This window comes from Centruroides vittatus, unplaced genomic scaffold (genome assembly GCF_030686945.1).
Source record: "Centruroides vittatus isolate TY-2023 unplaced genomic scaffold, ASM3068694v2 contig_401, whole genome shotgun sequence".
Taxonomy (NCBI): Eukaryota; Metazoa; Arthropoda; class Arachnida; order Scorpiones; family Buthidae; genus Centruroides; species Centruroides vittatus.
The window spans coordinates 1,195,161-1,220,433 of NW_027122216.1; the positions used below are offsets into that span (position 1 = coordinate 1,195,161).

General features: G+C 28.7%; 1 protein-coding gene across 4 annotated transcripts in view; it reads left to right on the top strand.

Moving 5' to 3' along the window:
* The window catches only part of LOC136976540 (multiple PDZ domain protein-like), a 289,818-nt gene that overhangs the window by 246,992 nt on the left and 17,553 nt on the right, over nt 1–25,273 (top strand). For all 4 annotated transcript variants that reach the window (XM_067271850.1, XM_067271852.1, XM_067271853.1 and 1 more), the window contains 3 exons: nt 9,708–10,042; nt 17,649–17,732; nt 20,601–20,822. In XM_067271850.1, coding sequence (XP_067127951.1) covers nt 9,708–10,042; nt 17,649–17,732; nt 20,601–20,822 — 641 coding nt within the window. The remainder of the gene's footprint in view (nt 1–9,707; nt 10,043–17,648; nt 17,733–20,600; nt 20,823–25,273) is intronic.

A 25,273-nucleotide genomic window follows, 5' to 3' on the forward strand; every position in this document is an offset into this window, starting at 1 on the left:
AAAAAAATTTAAAAAAAGGTGGGAATGATGTAAAAAGTAGGAAAGTAAAGTAATTCCTCTAAAAAATGGGACTTGCATTGGTACTTCCTGAATATGCCTTGAGTAGCATCCATATTCTCAAAATTCTGGATACATCACTGCAAAATTAGTTCACATTTACAAAAAATGATAAAATTCTTTTTATAATTATTTATAACATTTTTTTCATTACGTACTTAATTTTGTGAAAATATAGCTTCTATTTCATTAGCATTAAAAAGTAAAAAGAATGAATTAAATTATTGCAATAAATAGTAATTAATATTAGTTTTAGTATTTATGAAATTTATCCTAAAACTAAAAATACATAGAATAATTCATTTTTTAGGAGTCAGTTAAACTATTGGAAATGTTTTTGAAGTTTCTTTGCTTCATCCTCAGTTCATTGCTTTTAAAAAAGTCATTATTCTATTTAATGTGTAGCTGCTCAAAATGGAATACTATTATAAAAAAATTGCACATGACCTTTTCATACAAGTTTAAAGTTTTTAAATGAATCTTAATTTTTTTGTTGTATCTTTTTGTTTGTTTGTTGTCAAAATATGGAATTGATCTATATATTACTTTTCAAGCTAAGTAAATACAAGATAAATTTTGGCTTTAAATTATAACATATGCTTTAGTTACACATTTGACTTAATGTACATTAAATAATGGACAAAAATAATTCTAACACAAAATAGCAAACAATTCATATCTAGTATATATATTTATTCTATTAGAATGATTTAAGATTTCAGAATTGTTACATCAAAATAGACAGATATGGATTGAATGAATTAAATATAGAGTGATTAAAGATCCATTTTACTACCTTTGAAGAAATTGAGAATAAGGCTATGTGATTCATACAGAATGGATAAAATATTTTGTAATTCTGCTGTTATAATTTTAACAATAATCAATCTCACACCTTCTTTATATCTTCTATCAATACATTATTAGAAATTTATAATTATACCAGTAATTTTAATTATATTTAATGTTAATATTATATACATCCACAAGAGCTGAATTATCAGGCTAGAGTTGGCAATAATAAATAAATAAATTTATTTATTTATTTATTATAGCCAACTCTAGCTCGATAATTCGGCTCTTGTGGATGTATAGCTTTGTAACGGGTTAGTCGTTATTTATTTATGTTAATATTATAATTATAATTTTATAAAAACATTAAAACAAAATCTACAATTTTTAGTGAAAAATCTTATATTTAAAACAAACATTTTCAATCTGATTAATGAATCATCTTTGAGTTACAATTCTAAAGTGTATTCAAAATGTAATGTAAAATATTTGTTATTATTTCATTGCTACCAGTGAATGTTGCCTTGTAACAATTATTATAATTTTAAAATATTCTATAATTTCATATTTGAAATTACTTGTATAACTGCCTTTTGGTGTTAATGTACTTGAATTAATATAAAACACACAATAAAAAAGAAAATTATATTTACAAAATTGTATATTCTAAAATCCATGTAAGTTATGGAATCTAGTAAACTGTTAATTCTATTTATTCTTTGCCTTGAATAGATGTATTAGTATTTTCATTGAAATATATATTTGATATATAATAGATTTATATATATATATATATAAATCAATATATCAATTTATATTTCAATATTATATATATATAATAATTATAGATATAAATATAACTTTATGTTTTGTGTATTTTAAGTTAATACATTTGAATTGATAACAGACAGTCCAAATCTTAAGAATATGGCAAGGCATACCAAATATTATAATTAAGTGTTTTGATTTCTTCTCAATTTCACTAAGATCTGTAATTTAAATGTCACAGTTTAATATATAGAAATGAAAAAATTGAACATATTTAAAGTCAGTATTTATCTTATTTCCATTCCATAATTATCTCTTGCTCTAACTAAAACTAATAACAAATTTTATGTATAAGATTATGTTTTTAAGATCAAAAGTTATGTTACCTAGAGTCCTAGATAATTATAATGATTTATCTGAGAAAACCTTATATGTATAATATTGTAATGAATGTTTTAACCATAATTGTAAAATCAATTCTGATGTAAAGGATCCCATTTTAAATAAATATAAATCCAAATGAACAAGTATTTGAAAGATTATAGGGATCAAAAATATTCTATATGCTATATGCAGCTTCAGATTTTTAACTGTAGTTTGAAGTTGAGACAAAAAGGTTTCTGCAAACAAGAATGAGCACATCATCTTTGAAATAACAATTTTCCATTTTTTACTCAACACTTGTGATATTACTATAATGTTCTGCTTCTCTTCAGAACAGACTACAAGCAAACAAAAGAACAATGGATTTTACAAGAATTATAATAGCTATAAAATGGTTTTTGTTTTTTAATAGTTGATCATCTTATGACTCATTAATATCTGTTAATTTTCATATACTTTCTTAGTTATAGCAACTTTGCAATTTATAGCAATTATCTTTAATATCTAAAGTTTTTCTGCCATATTATTAAACTTTGATTAAATTTGTATCTTTACTGTTGTTTTGTAGCTATTTTAATTCTTATGTATTATTGTTGTTCACTTATTTAGTTTGTTAATTGTTGGTCTGTTCTGGAATAGAGAAAGGTCATCATATTGTTGTCATATATGGGTGTAGAGTAAAACTTGGGGGCAGTGTTATATTAATCATGTGTGAGGGGCAAGGCAGGTCAGCTCACTCTTACTTGCAGACAGTAGTCTGAAGCTGAGACAAAAGATCTTGAAAAACATTTTTTTTAACCATATGTACTTTTACGTAAAATCCTGTAATTTTTCAAGCACTTGTTGTTTTAGTTTTATATTAGTATAGTATTGTATCTTAGATACTCAATTAAAGTTTTACACTGTAGTTAATTAGGAACAATTAATGTATGGAACAACTGATTCATAAATTCTGCTGCTATATTAAAGTGTCATGATTTTTAATAGAATTTTTATTGTATTAAGTTTGAATATCGCTATACATTCATATAACGATACCCTAATTGGGCTGCAATTTGAAAAAATTGTAGACTATAAATTCCTACTGTCATCCATTATCTGTCTTTCTTTAATCATGAGAATGGAGTTAGCTAGATGAAAGCCAAGACCAGATATGGAAAGCTTATGGGCTGGAGGCCTGATTAACTATATGCAAACTTCCAATGCACACTAGAAGTCATATTATTTCAATTCAAAAATTTTACTTGAAAGGAATTAGATATATGACCAGCATGACTTGAATGCTAAAGGAAACATATGATTTACAGGGGCAAGGCACTCCTAATTTAAAGGTGGACAGCATATATTTTAAATTAAATAAATTAAAAATATGATTAAAAATTGCAGCTTGGCATTACAACAATGTCACAATAAATATTTGTTTTACATAATATTCTATAAGTAGCTTACATCTATGTACAGTACATTCATACACATACATCTGCATATAGTTAATAATTTAAAATATTTATTTTGAATTTATTTGTTAAATGCAATTCTTTCAATTATAGAAGTAAATTTAAGCTATCTTGGAAAAATTGAGTCTGTCTTGGTACCTTAGAAGAAATTGATTATTAATATATTCATACAAAAATCCTATTTTAAAATACTCTGAATAAATTTTATCCTATATGAAAATATTTCTAGCCAACATTACCATTATTAAAAAAATAAATAGTATAAACTTAAAAAAAATTTTGGTATTAATAGACATATGTTTAATTAAAATTCTAATAAAACCTAATATATATTCGAACTATTTTAATATTTAATTTCCATTATATTCACTTTACTTGTTTTATTTACAGTTTTTATCATTTTTCATTTTTCATGTTTAAATACAGTCTCTTTTTGACTTACAATGGGATTACATTTCAAAAAACACATCCTAAGTCAAAAATAAAAATAAGTAAATCAAAAATAGGTTATATGCAAGATAATGTGGTTTGGGCTGTCATTGATTACAGTAGCCTAAACTTACAAGTAATTGTCGTAACTGTCATGCTTGGATATGATCTTAAGTTTCTCATTGAGAGTAATAGCCTTCCTCTTCTTCTTACCACTAGCAGGAGACACAGTGGGGTGTTTTGCAGATATAATGGGTATACTGTAAAACACAAGGTATAAGATGGCATATATAGTATATAAAATGTCTCATGAAAGATCATTAATGCAGCTTGTGTTTAAATTCTAACCATTTTTCTGTGCTCCATTTCACTCACATTGGCTATCATATGTGCAAAATATTGTATGATGAAGCATCATAAGTTAAAGGAGCATCTATAATAATAATGATAATGATAATAACAATAACAACTTATTATTATTAAGTTTTAAATTTCCACAGTTATTTATTTAAATAATAGAAATAAAGGTCAAAAATACTGGTAATATTGAAAGTTAACAAAAAATACTTTTATATTTCAATTAATAACAATGCTGTATATTTAAAATTATTAGTAACTGAAAGCATTAAACTGTTATTTTTGATAATTTTATTGATAAAAAACAATTAAGTTATAAAATAATAAAAATGAGTTAAGACTTTATAATTTTATAATGATCATTATTTATAAATGTAACTAAATAATTTTATATTGTTATATTTAAATATATACTATTTTTTTAAAACTTATAATGGTAGAGTATTTATTAATATAATTATAACCATTTATTTGATACATAGTAATATATTAATATTAGTGAGATTGAAAAACAGAACATAGTGTTACTGATTTAACTATTAAATTATTTTGTATTTGTAAGAAATAAATTAAAAAGATTTAAAATACTTGTATAAAATTTATAATCAAATTTTTAAAAAATTTAAAATCATTTACATACATACTGCTTTTATAAAATTTTAAATTTTTTCAGTGATTAGATATCTTGGCATAAAGACATATAATACTGTAGACTATAATGATGATTAATTGAAAAATTTTAGAAAAACATAATAACATAATAATTGTGCATTAATGTTATAAAAGTTAATTGTTAGGATGTAATTATATATTTTTATTTACCTACAGTTACTTGCATATGACATAATTTGGTGTTCTACCTAGGCCCATTTTGAAGGGCATTCTGTCTAGCTGATTTGCCTGGCTAATTAATTTGATGAATTGACATGTCAAAATAATATTACTTTTAAATTGTAAAACTCCAGTTCCATTTCTGGAAAAATAATGCAGAAAAAAAAAGAAAATCAGAAATATTTTCTGTTTCTGTAGCATAAAATATTCAGAAAATCAAGAAAAATTTTCTAATTGAAAAAGCTAAAATTATTTTACTTTTATTGATGTAAACAAAAATGGAAAGTTGATAGCTAACAGAAAATAAAGATGGTTGTGACATTGATAAAACAAAAGAAACATTAAAATTAAAATTAATTAAAAATTTCTTACAAAGAAACATAAACATACCAATAAAGAAAACAAATGCTTATTTCAGGTTACCAAAAATTCATTTTATTGAGAAACATTTTCATTCTACTTTGAGAACAGCTTCAGCTGAAAAAAATTCAAAAAATGAATGATGTCTTTTAGAGAAGAGAATCACATCAAACAATTTTTGAATGATTGCTAAAAATAGTAAATGGTTAAGATCTGCATTCTTTTAAATTTTAAAAAGTTTATATACATTAAAATTTTTTAAATTTTAATGTATATAAATTCTTTAAAAACATAAATTCCTTACAAGTTTAGAAAACTTGAAATTTGCATAAACATTCACGAATTTACAAATCTTGGAAAATGTATGAATTCTTTACAGTGCAAGTAAAACATTTCTTAACACATAGGGACAAACAAGAATGATGACATGTGAGCAAGGGTATCAAAGGCATCAGACATCACACATTGGAAACCATATGATACAAGTAAAAAAAAGGCAATAGACTGAAGGGGATTGATTAAACTTTGTAAGCAATGCATTTACAAGCAGGGAGAGATCTCTCTCTCTCTCTCTCTCTGCGTGCCATATCAGAAATCCTGACGTCGGTGAGCACCTGGCGCAGGTTAATAAGTGGTTTGTTAAGGCGTCAAAGTGTATCCTGGGGGAAGTTACAACCAGAGTAGTTCCCTGTTGCCTTCTCTGGTGCGTGATGTTACGCAAGGGGAATGCCTCACATAACATTGGAGGGAGAGATCATTGGTGTTTAAAACCAGTGACTATCTTGTAGCTAAAGCTAACAAATCTTGGGCAGTAATTAAGTTAAGTAAATATAATAAGAGGCAAAGCAAAACTGTTTTATTAGCCTGATGGAGCTCATGTCTAGGTTTTTATTCCAATTTGGTAATTGTCATTTACTGTTACCAAAAAAATTTTAAATGATTTAATATATATTAGTATCGTCATTATTCATATTAATATTTGATATTTTTAGAATAATTGTTTCCAAATTCATAGTTTACTCAGCAGTAATGCATCTCACTAGAAACAGTAAGAGAATTTGTTTGATTAACAGTACTTTTATTAGATATAAGTATTGATGTCATATTGCAGCAATTCACATAGAAAAGTTGTGTGTTAGCAAAATGAAAAGATTTGAATCAATTGAAGTTTTTGGTGAATAGAGAATCCTTAATAAAAAGGCTCAGTTATAAATTATTGTGAATTACTAAGCAAAATTTATTTTTGTTAGGAATTAAGAGATTATTAAATATTAAAAAAATAAATATACATTTTTGCATAATCTAACATTTCAACCTAATTTATAAACCAGTGCTGGTTTGATATAAATGGGTTATATTTTCTTAGATAATTAAGTAAATTCATTTCTTTTTATCCTGAGAATATTTTTTTTAGCAATTTCAATTACCTTCTTCAGGTTTTACATAAATCAAATTCAAAGCATTTCATATTTATTTTTATATTAGAAAAGTAGAGAATGTGAATAAAACTGAAATTGCCAAAAATATTTGTTCTTGTAATAAAATGTTTTTTAGGATTAAAAACATCTTAATATACAGTGGTACCTCGTATAACGTACGCCTCGAATAACGGACGCTGTGAACAACGGACTTTCTGTTTGACCGTTACGTGACTCGAGCAACGGACCGGCTGCAAACAACGGACTTTCTGTTTGGCCGTTACATGACTCGAGCAACGGACTGGCTGCGAACAACAGACTTTCCGGCATAATTGGTGACTGCTCCATGGGTGCGTTCTTTAATAGCGGTCACTCTGCGTCTCCGCTACTACGGGAGTGCGCTGCTGTTCGTAGGCATTTAGGAATGACGGGGAAAGAAAAAAAGATGGCAGTGCCTGCACTATCGATAGTAATGTGATGGAGGAATCTATAATTCTAAAATATGATTTTTTAAAGGCAAAAGAAGGGTCCCAATTGTAAAATTTAACCATAAAATGGATCATTTGTTGAAATAACATTCAAAATAGCCACGAAAAAAATTTGAATTATTCGGCTACCATTCGAAAAAAATTCGTAAAGACACATCACCACGTGCGCTAACTCACACTTTCACAATTTCCAAATTTTCATTCATAAAACCACATAATGGACCCGGAAACGAAACTATCTGAGCCATGGAGGACGCCATGTTGCTTTCCACTGTAAACTACTGCTACAAGCGGCCGTTTTTGCCGTTCGACAGTGCCCACTCCCACCGGAATTTAGGAACACGTTCAGCAGGAATTTTTAAACGGATGTCGCTCGCACAGAGTTACGCAGAGGAATAAAAAAAGGCACCCCATGTTCATTTTTTTATGAGACACTAGGTTATTTTATGCTGCGGAACGAATTAGATGTTTTAACATGTATTTCTATGGGAAAATGCGTTTCGTATAACGGACGTTTCACTTAACGGACGTGCATCTGGAACGGATTAAGTACATTATATGAGGCACCACTGTATCTTATTACTGGGTTAAGTACTGTTTAATATTGATAAATGATATCGTGCAAAGATAATTGTAATATTTTTAACTTAGAATTAAAAACACTAAACCTACAAACCAGCATATTTTTATAACAAATGCAAACATTTTCACCCGTGTTGAACAGGCATCATCAGGCAAACTAATCACCAAATGCTGATAAAAATAAAGGATTGTCGAACATGTGTGCAGAGGGGAGGTGACATAAGATGAGAGAAATGGGAAGGGTAGGATAGTAAGATTTATAGTTTGAAGAAAGACTTCAACACTGTGGTGAAGGAGTTAACATCACAAAAATTAATAGTGGTTTTTTTGTGGTTGCTCTTATATATTTCCACATGTTGAGATGTTTGAGAAAGGATTGCCTAGAAGAGTTATGTAAGAGGCGTGCTTTGAGGAATTCCACATTGATGTCAAGATTGGAGGCATAGATAGCCCTAATCCTTTTGTAATGGATGTCTGATGATCCTTAAGGTGGGTGTTTAAAGGTCATGTTGTAGCACCCATGTATTCTAAGTGGCAGCTGGATTTATGATTGATGATAGGGATAGTGCAGATGCCTGGTTGAAGTTATATGTTCAGACAGTCTTTAGCATTGTGGAAGAGGGAGGAAATCAGCCACCTGCAAAAAGCCACTATTAATTTTTGCGATGTTGACTCCTTCTCCACAGCATGGAAGTCTTTCTTTGAAATAAATCTTACTATTCCCTGTTTCTCTCATCTTATGTCACTTTCCCTCTGCATACATGTTTGGCAATCCCTGTTTGTTTCAGCATTTGGTGATTAGTTTGCTTGATGACGTCCGTTCAACATGGGCAAAAACATTTGCACTTGTTATAAAAATTTGCTTTATAGGTTTACAAGTTTAGTGTTTTTAATTGCTATTTTTAACTTGATTTTACAATAATTTACAGTAAAATTTAAGAATTTATCGTATGTAAAGGCTTTAGCATTATATATAATTAATGTGTATCTTAAAACTCACATTTTCAAATCTTTATCTTGCCATCCTCAGATCTTCTACAAGCAAAAAGAGCTCCAAAAATGTTTAAAAGCAAATAAATTTTCAAGTCTTCTAACAGAAAATTATCCAATTCTATTATTGTTTAAGAAATCATGAAATAATTATTTTAATATTTCATAAAGTGGACATTGCTTGATCTCCAACTTTTATTTGAATTCAAACTTTGGATGGATATAACTTGCAATAAACAGAAAAGATTAAAAAATTTGAATAAGTTTTGATGTTTTAACTTAATTTTAAAAATTTACAGAGATATTAATAAATTATTATATTTGTATTTTAAAAATCTTTATGTAATTATAAATATCTTAATCTTGATCATGCAATATCTTTTAATGTTATATGCTTAGAATTATATGTTGTGTTTGAAGTTTTGAAATATTTTTGTTTAAATCTTTTCATGATATTTACTCTTTTCTGTTTTTCTGTCTGTCTATTTAATAATTACCTAAACTTAGAATGAAATGTTTGTACATTTAATATTTGTAATTTGCCCTGATACTATGATCTGTTTTTCATTCCTCTTATCTCCAGCACGTTCATTTAGTCCCTTCAGTGTTATAATTGTATAATTAATTTTTGTTTATTTATATTAGTGTATAATGATATGTTAGCATTACAGTGGTGAGATATAGTTTGTATTGTAAATGTTGCAATGTGCATGGTTTATTATTTATATCTATCTGGGTATAAAATATATATGTGGAAGGAGAAAAAATATGTTGATTATTTTTCTGTTGCATAGGGAATGCAACATCCAAATTTGGTCATTTTCCTGTTAAATCATCAATTATAAACTGCCGAACTCGAACATCTGGTGGAACAAAATCACACACATTTTCATTGTCTTCTCATTTTTCCCATTACACTTCATCACGGACATCCCATTTTCCTAAATTGCCAACATTGCCTTCTTCTTCTCTCCTGGATGGCACATCTACATTACCAGAAGAACCTGTTGAACCTCCTGCTGATCCTAAGACGTGTGAAATCAAACCAGGCCAAGAAACAACAATAGAAATAAATAAAGAGAAGACAGGATTGGGCCTTAATATTGTGGGTGGCAATGATACTCCTCTTGTAAGTGTCGAAAAAAGCATTAACTTTTAAAATTATTTAGTTTAATTATTTTTAATCACTTTATATGTAGATAAGTCAATAAGTAGTTCAAAATTAAATATTTTAAAACTACATATTGAAAGTCAAACAAATTTTTTCATTTAAATAATTTACATTTAGTACAACTAAAAATAAAAAGGCAGACATTTAATAATTTTATATAAATATATATATATATATATATATTATATGCTTGTTTGTGCTTTTATGATGTTTGGATGTCTGCTAGATTTTGTTAATTTATTTTAAAATTAATTATGTATTTGTTTGTATGCATGAAATAATTGAAAAAACTTGTGCTTGAATGTTACTTTCAGCTTGTATAAAATTTACAGTATGCATTGCTTTTTTATTTGAATTTAAGATATTTATAAAATTTAATAATTTTTAAACTATATAATATAATTTATAATAATATATTTTGCTTTTATTTTAAAATTTAATTATACACTCATTGGCATAAAAGTTATGCACTCAGAAAAAAATTATCAAATTACTGCAAAACTTGGCATACAATTACAGGGTGTCCCAAAAAAATGTATTCACTCTTTGACTGATCATTACTAATATATTAAGTTTTGATTTATATGTTTATTGACATATTGACATTAGAGAATTTATGGCATTATAGAAAACATTAGTCATCTTGAACTGATATCTTCTATTTCTTCTATTGGACTGATTAAGAGTAAGTATATTTTTTGGGGACACCCTGTATATCTCAGACAGGTTTGTAAATGATTACCTGTTGTGGTTTGACTGTACATCAGGTAATGACATCAGACTGCCTTAGAATCACTACTCCAGTATCATATAAAAAGGCTCACAGAGGCTCAGTGTTCAGAATTTTCAGGGTAATTAGTGCTTGGAGGTTTTCAAATGCCATCATTTGTATATGGCACAGTCAAACACAGCTGACAAAGTTTGAGAAAGGTCACATTGGTGGGCTGGGGGAAGCAGGATGGCCATTTTGCCAAACTGCTTGATTGCTTAATCTGACCTGATTTTGAGGTGTTGAGTGCTGTGAATTTATGAGAGTACAAATATTTAGCAGCAGGTTCCAGATGCCCCAGACAAACCACCAGAATAGATGACTGTCTGATACAAGCTACTGTAGTATCTTTGCCATTTGGTATGAGAATCAGTCATTCCTTGTAATGGTACAAGAACAATGATGGCAAAGCAGTACATATGGGAAATTCTGCACTTTTCTCTGTTGCCTTTCATTGAAAGTTACACGCAGCCATTTTTTAGCAAGATAATGTTCAGTTGCATACAGCTAAGGCTTTACAGAAATGTCTCCATAATATCTGAAGATTTGTTGCTCTTTGAACATTTATAGGATCAGATGAGAGATATCATCTTTAGCCATCTACATATGAGAGATATTGAACAGCAGTTGCAACATCTGTAGGGAAATCTGTTGTAAGATAGCTTATAATGCCTGTATGTCTCCATATCCAATTGTATTGCTACATGTATCCAAACAAGACGAGGTTACACAAGGTACTAAAGATTTCTTTAAATTTTACATTTTTTCCGTAGGAAATTATCTCTTTACAAATGATATTGTAATTACTTATTACCACCATTATTATGTTTACACTAATAAAGTTTCATTGGATTCCCACACAAGTTCTTGGTGCATGACTTTTTGTCATTGAGTATAGCTTATTTTTCCATTAAAACTTTTGTTATTAAAAATGTAATGGTCTCAAAAATTATGTCTGTTAAATTTATCACTGTTGCAAGTTATGTGTTCGCAGATAGTGAGCAGGATACCTTACAAATAAGTTTAAAAAATCGTACACGAATACGTTGGTCCGTTGCAAAGTTATACCAAACCGAACAGTGGCGGGCTCCATAGAGGCGCCACATCATGGCCATTTATTTATATAAGAAAAAATAATACAAAGGTTACATAATACAAATCATTGCTACACGCACAGGTAATGACAGGAAAGAAATTTAACAATGTCTATTAAATAATGATATACATTCTGTTGCAAAATAATCAATGCATCTGAAAGCCAGCATGCAATAATAATAATAATAATCAAATTCTACATATGGAATAGTAGTGAAAAAATAAACAATTCATTACAATATCACAGCACAAGGATACTTCATTGAAGAGTAGTATCATCACAAATGCTATACATTAGTTGTTCAACCATCCCTAACATTACTTGATTTGAATTAACATTTTCTGATTGCAACATTTATGATGAAGTTGTTGTTTAATGATGTATCCTTGTGCTGTAATGTTGTAGTGAAAAATAAAAATTCATTACATTTCACATGCAAGCCGGCTTTAAGGTGTTTCAGTTCTTTTGCAACAATTGTATATTTGAATAATAATAAATCATTAATTATTAAAAAGAATTTATATATGTTATAGTATTTCTAAAAGTCCTTCTGGATCCAATAAATTGAAAGAAATATAAATTCAGAAATGAAGTACGTCTATAAAATATATTGAGAATACTGAATCCATTAATAATAATCTTAATGAATTGACAAAGGATAAGCAATTATTAATTTTTAACTCTAAACCAGAATGGCCATATATCTAAAATCACAATATGGAACAACCAGAATACAGGGAGGTTAAAGTTAAAACACAAAATTATCATTCAATTTTAATTATAAATATTAAACATTATAAAAAATGGCAGAAAATATGAAAAATGTTATATATAGTTAAATCTTCAATAATGGCCACCTCCCAACAACAGAAATTTTCAGAAATGTTTCTGTTTGAACAAAAAATGCATACAAAATAAGCTCCAAACAATGACTTTGTCCATTAAAAATCTTATTTTTAACTTCTTAACAATGGCTACTGTCCTCAAAATGATGTGCAGATTATTCCAATAATAATATATTGTACAAAATTAGTTGTTATTGATTAGATGGCTAGTTTAGCTACTGGCCTTTTATGTGGTTAATAAACTTGGCTGCAAACTTAAAAATAAATTTTTCTTAGAAAACATCAAGAACTAACTATTTCAACATTGCAAAACAATTACAAAATAAATTTTCATACAAAAGTTCTTCTTGAACATGCATTAAAGCTTCTAAAAGATGACCTTTTATTGTGGTATGATAATACAATTATCATAGAACATAAATTGTTTTAATTCAATTTAAGAATTTTTAAAATAAAGTTAGAACAATGTAATTAAGAAAAATTACTTTTAGAACATGAAAATGGAGGACACATAGAGCCACATCCTAAATGTAATTGTAAATTTAGTTTTTTTTTTTTTTTGGTTATAATTACTTCTTAAAATAACTACCTCAAAGAAATCTAGTCGGGATATCATAACGTCTCTGTTATTAACCATCCTGTAAATAGGATACTGGGTAGAAACAATATCATATCAACATTTACAGGTGAATTTCAAATGTTGTCACAAATCTGCTAATGTTCTTGTTTTTAAATTTTTATTTTATTTTGCAGTAATGTAAACACAAACTTTAATTGTGTTTATTTGATTTTTACTACACATTCTGTGTAAAAATTATCTTTGCTATCCATGATAATTCTCAAAACAGTTTAAACAGAATATCACATCAGATTTTTCACAATATGTGAGAGTTTACTTTTACAATCTTCATTTTGGTATCTCCTTTGTGTGTTCCTCTTTCTCATAAAATGACCTTTACCACTAAATCTTACTCCTGGAAGTACATAATTTTGTTCTTGATGTTATGGATGTAGAAGATGGTCTTCCAGATAAACTCTATTGCCATATTCCAATTTCGGATATGGTATTGCAGTCTCTCTCCATAAATTTGATTAATTCTCTCTTCTCTATTTTCCTGTAACTCTGAAAAGGGTAGATAGATCTCTGTATCACTTTTTCCTCTTATTTGTATTGAATGCTTTTCAAAGAACAAGTAACAGAGATCCACTTTCCCTATGAACATGTTGTAATTGAACAATAATCATGGCTGATCACATTCAGATATATCATTAACTGGCACAATAATTTTGAATGTCTAGGGACATCCTGAACATCAATTTCCTCATTGTGAACTTCATTTTCTTCAATAAGTTCCTCAACATTGGGGAATTGTGGCTAGTTCAGTCTTTAATTCTTCAAAAAAGAAGTAATCAACAGCATCATCCAAGTTTATGAACAATATGTATTCAATTTCTGCAAAATTGAAAGATAACCTAAATCTGATATTGTTGTAAGTGAAGAGCCCAGTCTCTATTGTTGCCAACTTTACAAAATCGCTGACCTGGACAGCGGGTCAGGTTTGTTTGAACAGAAGTTTCTGATGCATGCGCAATGTTATTTTACAATGCGAAGAATAATGTGCATAGAATTAAAACGCCTTAATTTGTTGCTGAGAAAAATATATAATTGAAAAACAAATGTTTTCAGTCCGATTAACAGACCATCATCACGCTGGTTCTAAATTAGTTACAGTTAGGGACTAGAGACTTGCATAGGAGTAACGTGCATGCAAAAGAAAAAAAAAGATCGACAAGCAGGTGTGCGTCATACGTCAGCATAAACAGAGTAACACGGTGGAATGGCAGATGAGTTTCAGTGAGTGTGAGGTCTTTTGTTGTTCAAATGGTGTAAATTTATAACAATATTTGCAAGAATTTTGTTTCATCGTAATTTCACAATTTCTATGAAATTCCCGGACAAAATTAATAGTTTACCTGGACTGTCTGGGTGAAGACAGGACGAGTGGTAACACTACCAGTGTCCTGTTTATATGACACTAAGTTTCAGCACAAATATAACAAACCAAGCATTTGTGTACTACAATGACCATTGCAAGTATGGTGATCATGAGGTAGTCTGGAATCAGTGATATATATATATATATATAAGCCATCTGATGGATACTAAGTTCAGGAAAAAAGAAAAAGTAGCTATCTTATTAACATAACACTGGACATTAATGTGTTAATATTTTAACCATAAATCATGATAACAGTTTATTATAATGTACAGTACTGTACATGAGCAGTTTATATTCATTGACCTTACTAATTCATTGATCCAACCTTTTAGCAGTCTCTATTTGTAAATAAAAAATAGTTTCTAAATTTTTCCTTTAAAACAAAAAATTTTATCTATTAAATTGAAGGTCTACTGTAATACAAGTAAAGCTAATAGAAATAAAACAATGAGTTTAGGCAAATCATGTGGCAATAAAAGAAAATAATTTTTATTTGTATTTTTCTTTAATCTTGATTCTTTATGCATAGCTTGGCAATGCACATGCCTTCTAAGAAATATTAATATTATAAAACTGATATTAAAATATATTAAGATGTCAGTTATTCTTATGTTAGGCCTACTAAATTTTCTGAATGAAATAATATCGAATAGACTAGAAGTCAGGTATATCAGTTATGGTAATTATATTTGAAATCTGAAAAATATGACTAATCTATTTACATTGAAATTTGTTTTGAGACTTAAATTTGTTTAAGTTTACATATACAAGACTATAAATGTATATTGAAAATATTTAGTTTACTTGTGGCACTAAAATAGTTAAAATAAAAAATACAATGTAAGCATGGACTGTTAGTTTAAATACAGGTTATTTTAAAAGTGGCTATCTATAAATAGCAAAAACAAGTTTCCTGTCAGTGTTTAAAATTTTTTAATAACAAACAAGACTCATATTCTGAGAATGACAGTATAAGTCTTGATCTGGAAAAAGGAACTGCCACTCGAATGTAAGGAGATCCTTTATAAATTATACTTTGTTCCAATATTAATTTATGGAGCTGCAGCATGGACTACATCATGGGGACAAGACAAAAAGATCCAGGCAACAGAAATGAAATTCCTCAGGAACATGCTGAATAAGACCAAAAGAGACAAGATAAGGAATGAAGAAATAAAGGAATGAACAGGAATGGAATATTGGGGGAGAATATAGAACAAATTAGACTGAGATGGTTTGGAAATACCAAGAGAACGGACAAAAATAGAATACCAAAGTTGGTATTGGAGAAGATGGAGGGAAAAAGACCTAGGAGAAGACCAAGGAAGAGGTGGATGGGCAAGATTGTTGAAGACCTAAGAAAAAGGACTGATAAAATAACAATGGTGTTTGAAGAGGGGTAGTGGAAAAATAGAAAGAGACGGAGGTGTTTGGTCCATGGCCAACCCAGTCTTCATTGGATTAAAGGCAAAGAAGAAGAGGAAACAAGACTCACAAGCACTTTGACATTGCATTAGTGTCAATATCTGGTGAGATAGAGTGCATCTAGAACACACACAAATTGAAAAGCTTTTTTAACATATTTAAAAAGAATTTGGAAAATAAAATCATATTTGAAATGTAGGTTAAACACAAAATTCTTAAAACTTTTCAAATACAATTACATCGAAATGGAATGGATTTTTAAAATTGATTTTTAAAGACTTTTTACAGAAAAATTTACATAACACTACTAAATGAAACTTTTTTCTTTTTTAGGTAATTTAAAATTATGAATTTTTAAAATTAATTTGTTAAAACATGTTAACTTAAACAGTGACCAAACACTAACTAACTGCTTTGTCTTGGAGAAAGACAGCCAGGAAGTTGATGGGCTGATGTTATGCATTACTGATGAAGATGCTTAAGAATTTTAAATAAATAAAATATTTCTATCTGAATATAGACAGAGTAGATGGAAGTACAACCATGACTTACATCCATGTTCAGGTTTATACTTTGCCTTTTCTATTACAATTCTTGGATATATACAAGACTAAGACCAATTCAACAATTGGGAAACCAGACATTTCATAACGGCATGGTTTTCCATCCTGTTAAAAGTTTATCATGTGAAGAATATCAACTTAAAGAAATAGAAGCTAGAGGAATTGTTCAAGCATGTCAATGTGCATAGTTCATGTAACTACAGCCTCTAAAAAAACTGTCATAAACCTTTGATTTATTCAAAACCATTATGCCAGTATAAAATTTTTTTTATACATCTAATTTCAAAATAACAGAATCACTTTTGAGACACCCTCTTTATTAGATTATTTTAAGGCACAATTACTGTAAAACATCTATTCTTACATATGTATCAGAATTAAAATATGCAGAATTCTAAATAACTGAAATTTAAATAAGAAAATATTTTGGATAAAGAAAGAATGAAATGATATTTTTACCTGCAAATAGATTTAAATAAAATATTACTTTCATTGTAAAAAGTTTTCTTTGTTATTCTAATTATTTAGACATAAAATATTAAAATCTAAATTTGTAATTTTTTTTCTTGTTCTAAGAACATATTATTTGAAATACTTTATAACTTAAACTACTTTTTAAGGTATATTGTATCATTAAAATCTTAGACTATTATATCTAAAACACTCAATTTACAATAGTGATAAAATATTTAATGTTCTATTGGTGAATGGACTATTTTTAATTTTAATAAATTTTTACTTTGAGTCAATTTAAAATTTGCTTTAAAATCATTTCACTATACTAGTTAATCAAATTTCCTCTTCTTATAATTTAAAATATTACACATATTAATAATTTTAATACATAATTTTATTTGATAATTTAGAATGCTATTATTATTCATGAAGTTTATCCAGATGGAGCTGCGGCAACTGATGGTCGTCTACAACCAGGAGATCAGATTGTAGAGGTACATTTAATGAAACATAACAATAGTATGAATATATTGAATAAATAATAAAAATAGTGAATTATTGTTAATTTAAATTCTTATGGATCCAGAAAAAGTTTCAAATTATCCAATTTTCAGATTATTAGAATTGTCTTAAAAAGTATATGCAATAAAAATTTAGGAAGTGATTCAATTTTTTTGCAAATAAAGAAAAGAAAAACATGTCATAAAATTTAAAATTTAGACCTGTTTTACCAAATTTATTAAAACAAAATTAAGTGTTGTAAAATTATATTGTAAATTGACATTTAACATTTCAGGAAAATTCATTTACAAATTACCTTTCACCTTTCTCATTACCACCAGAAAGCTTCCTGGTCATCCTTAAATGTCACTTCCAATTTCTCTGCTCTTTCATCTTTAACACATTCTTTACTATTTTTTACAATTTCATTGCATTCACAGTTACACTCTCTTTACTCATCCTTACTCCCCCCTCATCTCTGGCTTCTTTTATCCCTTTACAATTTCAGCAACCTCTTCATTCCACCATGCAGTGCCTCTCACTCATTTGCTCATCTTCACAGTATCATCCTTTTTACATCATCCCATAGATTCTCAGGGTTTTGTCTAACATCCACACTCAGCTCATTTAGCTTGGCAGATACAATCTCTCTATACTGTAATTTTTGCTTCTTCAGGTGCACTACTATTGTCATTCACTCTGTCAAAACCATACTACCAACATATGGCCATGAACATCCATCACATACACCTACATGCACATTCATATCGCATAACAACACAATCCTTTTATTTGCCTTGCAGTCATTCAAGATATCTAACAGAATACTCTAGAATTTAATTTTTGCTTCAATCACACTGTACCCAACTTGAGCATACAATCTCAATCGTTAACACACACATAAGATTTAACACAATCTTTGTGTGTAGAGGCTCTCTCCACATTTGCTAAATTCTCCTGTAGGAACACCAGAAGAGATTATTGTAAAAAGTCCTCCCATTCATCCAAGCACTTGCCCTTACACTTGCACACAATACATCCACCTTCCCTTCATGCATTATGTTTAAACAGCTGTTGTTCTTTCAACTCAGACAGGCCCTGAACATTCCATACACTGAATTTCACCTCATGTTCACATCTTTTAACATGAGGCATAGAAGCCTCTTTTCACTTTTGTCCATTTTTAACAAGAGCTTTTTTTGTGGAGAGAGGTTGTTAGCCCTTGCCCAACTGCCAATCTGGAGACCAGGGTATTCCCTTCGTCTGACCTCTCAACTGCAACCTTTCCAGCAAGGGTGACCTTGCCAGTGGCCATGGCTACCACCAGTTAAGCCCTCAGGGTCATTGAGACATACAAACCATCACAATAAGATAGAGGTACCAGGGTGGAGAAATAAAGCATAATTAAAGGAAATTTGAAAAATTGCAGATTAATTTTAAATTTAAATTTAGAAAAGAATAAACTAACTAATTTATTTATTCATTTTTATAAAGTAATGTCTTAAATATCAATAGAGTATTTCCTTTATTTTTAGCAGCAAAAAAATCAATAAATATAAAGGAGATAAAACACCACTTATTGGCTGGAATGGTACAGTAAATACTTCACTCAAAAGCCTTAAATTATTTTTCAGTAACAGTTAATTCAAAAAAATTTTTTTGGTTAAAGTTTTCAATCTTCCATTGGAGATCTTCAGGTCTTGATTCTATATTCATTGATGGAATGCTTAAATCAAAGAATGATGCTTTATGAAAAATTTAAGATAATTTTCAAATGAAAGAGATTCTCAGAATATATAAAATAGAAATAAAAGTAACAATAAATATATAAAATTACAAAGTATATAATTCCGTCAACCAATATATAATAGAATCAAGACTTGGAGATGATCTCGAAATGAAGATCGAAAACATTAGTCAAAAAACTTTTCCAAATTAATTGTTACTGGAAAATAATTTAAAGTTTTTGAGTGAAGTATTTACCAAGAAATATAATTTATAATATAAAAGTTAGAAAAGTATATTAAATTGCAAACCTTTGGTACAACATTAGATTAATTATGTAAATAAATTTTATACAAACATTTCAATATAAATATTTGCTTTACAGTATGAAATATTTGATTGTAATATATAAATTTTAAGAAATTTGTATGAAAGCTTTTGTGCAAATTTTATTTTATTTTACATAGTTTCAACATCAATCTTTTTTAAAATATTATATGAATACAGTGTATAAACAGAGCTCCAAAAATCCAACTTAAATCTACTAGCCACAGAAAATTCTTACTCATCTTTAGTATAGGTTTATAACTGTTTAGGTTTAAACTTGTCTGGTTTATATATATAAAAAAAAAAAAAAAAATTGTGATGATTAAAGTAATACATTCTTTGTATTACTTTAATATTGTACATAATTATACAGAAATACTATTTCCTTATGTTAGTGATGTAATATTTTAGTCAATTTATTTATGTGAATAAAATGAGATATTAAATGTTGATTGCATTTAGAATGAAGCTAATAATTTACTAGCCACTTGTCATTAATATCTTGTTAACAGCAAGTGCTTGAGTCCTTTTTTCAGGATATTTTCATTATAATTTAAGAAAATTATTTTTCATTTTGATAATTTTTATCTTTTATCTTAATTTTTTTTTAACAATTTCTATTTGAATGAATTATCATTCAATTTTAAATATGTAATTTATTGAACAATCTTTAAATAAAATTCTAATGGAGACATTTTCTTCTTATTATTCTTTAGTTTTTATTATTTCTTAAAGTTTGAAATATTCAACAAAAGCTTTTTATATTATAATGAATTTCTTTATTACAATTCATAATTTTGCTTTTTCAGTTAAATGGTGAAAACTTCAGGAATGTTTGTCATGAATATGCTATTACAGCTTTACAAAAGTCACCATCTATAGTGCAATTAACAGTTTACAGGGAACCTGGTTCTAATCATGGGAAAAAATATGATACATTACAAGTTGAACTTTATAAAAAATCTGGTAGAGGACTTGGACTTAGTATTGTGGGCAGAAAGAATGGACCTGGAGTTTTTATATCAGAAGTGGTAAATATATATTATTTCTTACGTACAGAATTTAAATACAAAATTAAATAAAATGAACAATCAATTCTTTATGAACAGAACAGTATCTCTTACATACTTGATAAATTTTTAAATATAGATTTCATATATTTTGTAATTGTTGAATTTTAAATGAAAAAGTTACATACAGATTTATACAATAATAACAAGAGTGCTCAGAGAATGCAGACCTCTGCCAAAGGTCATGAAATCAAAGGAAATAAATTCCACCTATCACTCAGCGTCCAGTGTGCCAACAGGCAACAATACACGTGCTAACATTGTAACTTTGTAAGCAAGCTGATTCCTTTTTTTATGACACTGACAACAAATAATGTAATTAATGTTTCGTAACTTTGTGGAAGTGCTTATGAAATGTCGTGAAACTTGTGAAAATAGCCAAATGGTGTATATAGTGCTGCTTTTGACTATGCATGTATTTTCTATTGTTTATTTATCACGTGATGGACTGGTGGTGATAATTGAGTTTGTATTTCATTGTCTGTTACATAGTGCTGGTGATGTCTCCATGTGCATTTTTTGTATGTAGTGCCATGGTGATGAAATTATTCTGTCTGCAAAGGATCCAGGGTTATGGTGTGATTTCTCTGCTGATGATATGGCTTATTGGATTGCTTGTGGACCCAGTGACTGTCAACACCATAATGGGCCATTTGACAAGTCTTACTGGCATTTCAGTAGTGGAAACCAGTGAGATATTGTTCACAGAAACTTTTTGTTGGGACAAAAGCCAATGGTGAGAAATACAAGAGAAAGTGGTTATTGATGGTGAAAGTGTATTCACCATCAATAGGATAAGTTTATTGTTTTGTTTGTAAACTGTTTGCTCCCAAAAATTTCTCGAAATTTGTTATAAGAGAAGGGTTCAGTAACTGTTGAAATACTATTGTAATTGATAATCATGAAAAAAGCACTACTCACTGAGACTTTATGTTAACATACTTAACTCGCAAGGTTGGGGCAAATGTTGGAGAAACAAATTCAGGAAGAGTGTGATTACTGGAACATGTCTTACCAGTTTCTTTGTGTACCACATTCGCGATCTTCACAGCTATTATTCATATGTTAGCTGAATGTGGCTTGGCTATTTGAGGAGCAGAAGAAAGGTTTGGATCATTGTAAAATGAGAATTTCTTAAGGCTGCTTGACCTCATAAGCCAGTTTGATTCATTTTTAGTAGGCCACATTTTGAAATATGGAAATTCTGGCAAAGGAAATCCTTCTTACCTTTGCAAACCACCTGTGAGGAACTCATTCAACTAATGGCACAAAAGGTCAATGCACTTGTTGTTGACGAAGTAAAATCTTCTGGTTATTTTAGTTTCTCAGTTGTACCAATGATGGCAGAGCTATGGTTGGGACTAACACTGATTTTGTTGGGCTTTTGAAGCAAATATATTGCATATTTACAACATGCAATATATTATGTATTGTAAATATAGTTTAAAAATGAACAGTTTACAAAGAGGTTATCTGTGCAAAATCAATGATCCAAAATAACACTATGACTACTGTGATAAAAATAACCGAGTTAATCAGAGGAGGACAAAGCTCTCTCACTTGGAAGAAGTTCCTTGCTATTTAAGAGGAAATGGATTCTGCCTATGGTGATCTCTGGCTTCATGCTGAAATGAGTTGGCTTAGTCAAGGAAAGTGTTTAGTGAGTTTCTTTTTAACTGAAGAATGAAATTATTAGTTTCCTGTAAGACAACTTACCATGTTCAATCTTCAAAAGAAACTCAAGGATGTTAATTTCATTCAGGACTTTACATTTCTTACAGATATAACAGTATTTGAATGTACTAAATTAGCAGTTACAAGGAAAAAAGACAACTAATCATTTGAAAAATTGACTATGTTGATGGCTTTTTCTTGAACTATCTTTACAAAAGAATGCCAGGTTTCATTTTCTTCATAAACAGCTTTCTGAGGAAGAGTGTTAACTTCATGAAGTACAGAGATCACAGTGAACTGTTGATTTCTGAGTTTTGTTTTTGATTTCAAGGTTTTGAGATATTTTGCCCACAAATAGAACTTTTTAATAACCCATTTAAGTGCACAGTGAAGTGCTGGCTAGCAGAATTATAGAGTTGTGAACTCTAATGTGATCCATTCTTCAACACAACAGATGCATTTGGAGCTGATTTATGGAAGTTACTTTTAAAGAAACTTTACTGACATCTGAGAAAATGGGCCCTAAAATTATGCTCTATATTTGGTATTATATTTCTTTGTGAGACAGCTTTTTCTGCCATGAAGCTTGTGAAATCCAAGACTAGATACTGATTAACTGACTGCATTGTCCCATATTCTCAGAATTGCTATGTCAGAAACAAGCAGACTTCATCCGGTTGAGGTATCAATGGAAGTGGACTTCAAATCACTAGTGAAAGTCTTGAAACAACAAAATTATTTATTTCAAAAATATTTTTAAATTTTTAAATATTTATTTCAAAAATATAATGATGCATAATCAGCATCATTATATCATTCTAGTAAAATATGATTCAAATTTTGGTATAGTAAATTAACTAAGATTTAAGGTGTCTTTTAACATTTCATAATTTAACTGTTTATAATTATTTGCTTTTTGTTCAATATTGTAATAAATCTTCTGAATAGCTATATGTAATTTGCTGACAACAAATAGACCTTTAGATGTCAGTAAAATTAGGAGATAGATACCAATAGTGAATTAAAATTTAATGTTAAATGCAAATTGGAAAATATGAAAACACTTGAATTATAACCAAATGAGGAAGGGTATATGGCGTGAAATGTAAATATAGGTTTAATAAAATCTCTTTGGCATTCCAAATTGTAAACTGTGGTATAATAAGTCCTTAAAATTTATAGCAAATTACATAGAGCTGTTCAGAAGATTTATTGTTTAACTGTTTTCCATTACTTTTCAGTGGGTTTCATTAGTCCCTGAGAAAATAAACTGATAGCAACATTATGTCAGGACTAAATACTATTGCTAAATATACCAGAGTTTCAACAGCAAATCTGAATGGAACAGAACATCAATTTGTAATTGGTTTCCTTCATTGCTAATCTATTTTGCTACCCTAATGGTTAGCTGTAGCTCTTTTCATATTAAATCTCTAATATTTTTCTTGCATAGTTCTTGATTTATAAAGATTCTTAATTTAGGTTGGATAATTTTGATACCAAGAAAGTCACAAACAGGCTCTTAGTGCTTATTTAGATTTGACTTTGAAATCACCTAACTTTTAGGAATGGTTTCTGACCTCTTCCTAAAAGTTATTTAGATCTGACTTTCAAAAGTTCTTGTTACCAGTCAATCTACCTAAATTACTAGTACTGGTTTAATTATATAATTAAACCATTACTATAATTATAGTTTTTAATTATATAATAATTAAAATAAAATAAGCAAAGATTTGTAGAACTTTGTTTCATATTTCATTTTTGTAAGAAATCAAAAAAGCATTGATTCCAACATCTGCTTGAGTTCATATAGACATTTTTTGAGTTTACATTTAAAATTAGTTCTTTCTTCAGATTCTAGTGATTAATCCATATAAATTTCTCTATCCAAGTAACCATACAAAGATGTTGATCTAATGCCAAACTGAGCTAAAAATCTCCTGTTAGCTGCAATGGATAGAACTACTCAAATGGTATTGAAACATAACAGGAGGAAATTTCTCATGACAATGTTACTTAAAATAGTCTTAAAGAAATTGCTTCTTATTGAACATAATTCATAGTCATAATACCAATTTCTTTATAAAGCATTTTTACTTTTCTCATTTCTGCAACATCAGATCTATATGCTAATAACTAATTCATGGGCTATACAGCTTTTCACATAATGAACTTTGTTATGAGCAAATGAGATATTTTATAATATTTTACGAAAAAATATATATATACAGTCGAATCGTGATAAGTCGACACCCTCAGTTAAGTAGTCAGTTTTCTGTGGTTCCGGCCGACTTACATAGGCATTAATGTTAAAAAACTCCGGTTTACTCGACATCGTTTTACTCAACACCACTGGATAAGTTAAGATACTTTTGCTGTCCCACATTCCGATAGGTCGATACCCCCTCCTGAAAAAATGAATTCACTCCACACGTGTGGTGCAAACTCATTTTTTTCAGGAGGGGAGTCCATTTATTTATTAATATATAATTAATATATTTAATAATATAATAATACATTAATATTATTAATATATATACATATTAATAAAAATGCCTTAACATTTTATGTATAAAATAATAACAGATAAACAAAAAGAAAATATACAATCTACATCAATGTCATACCAGAATCCAATTTTGCATTTTCTCATGCCAGAGGCATTAAGAATCCTTAGACGTTACTTGCCAACAAGTGACAATTGCAAAGATGATGTTTTCAAGGCATTCATGTTCGTT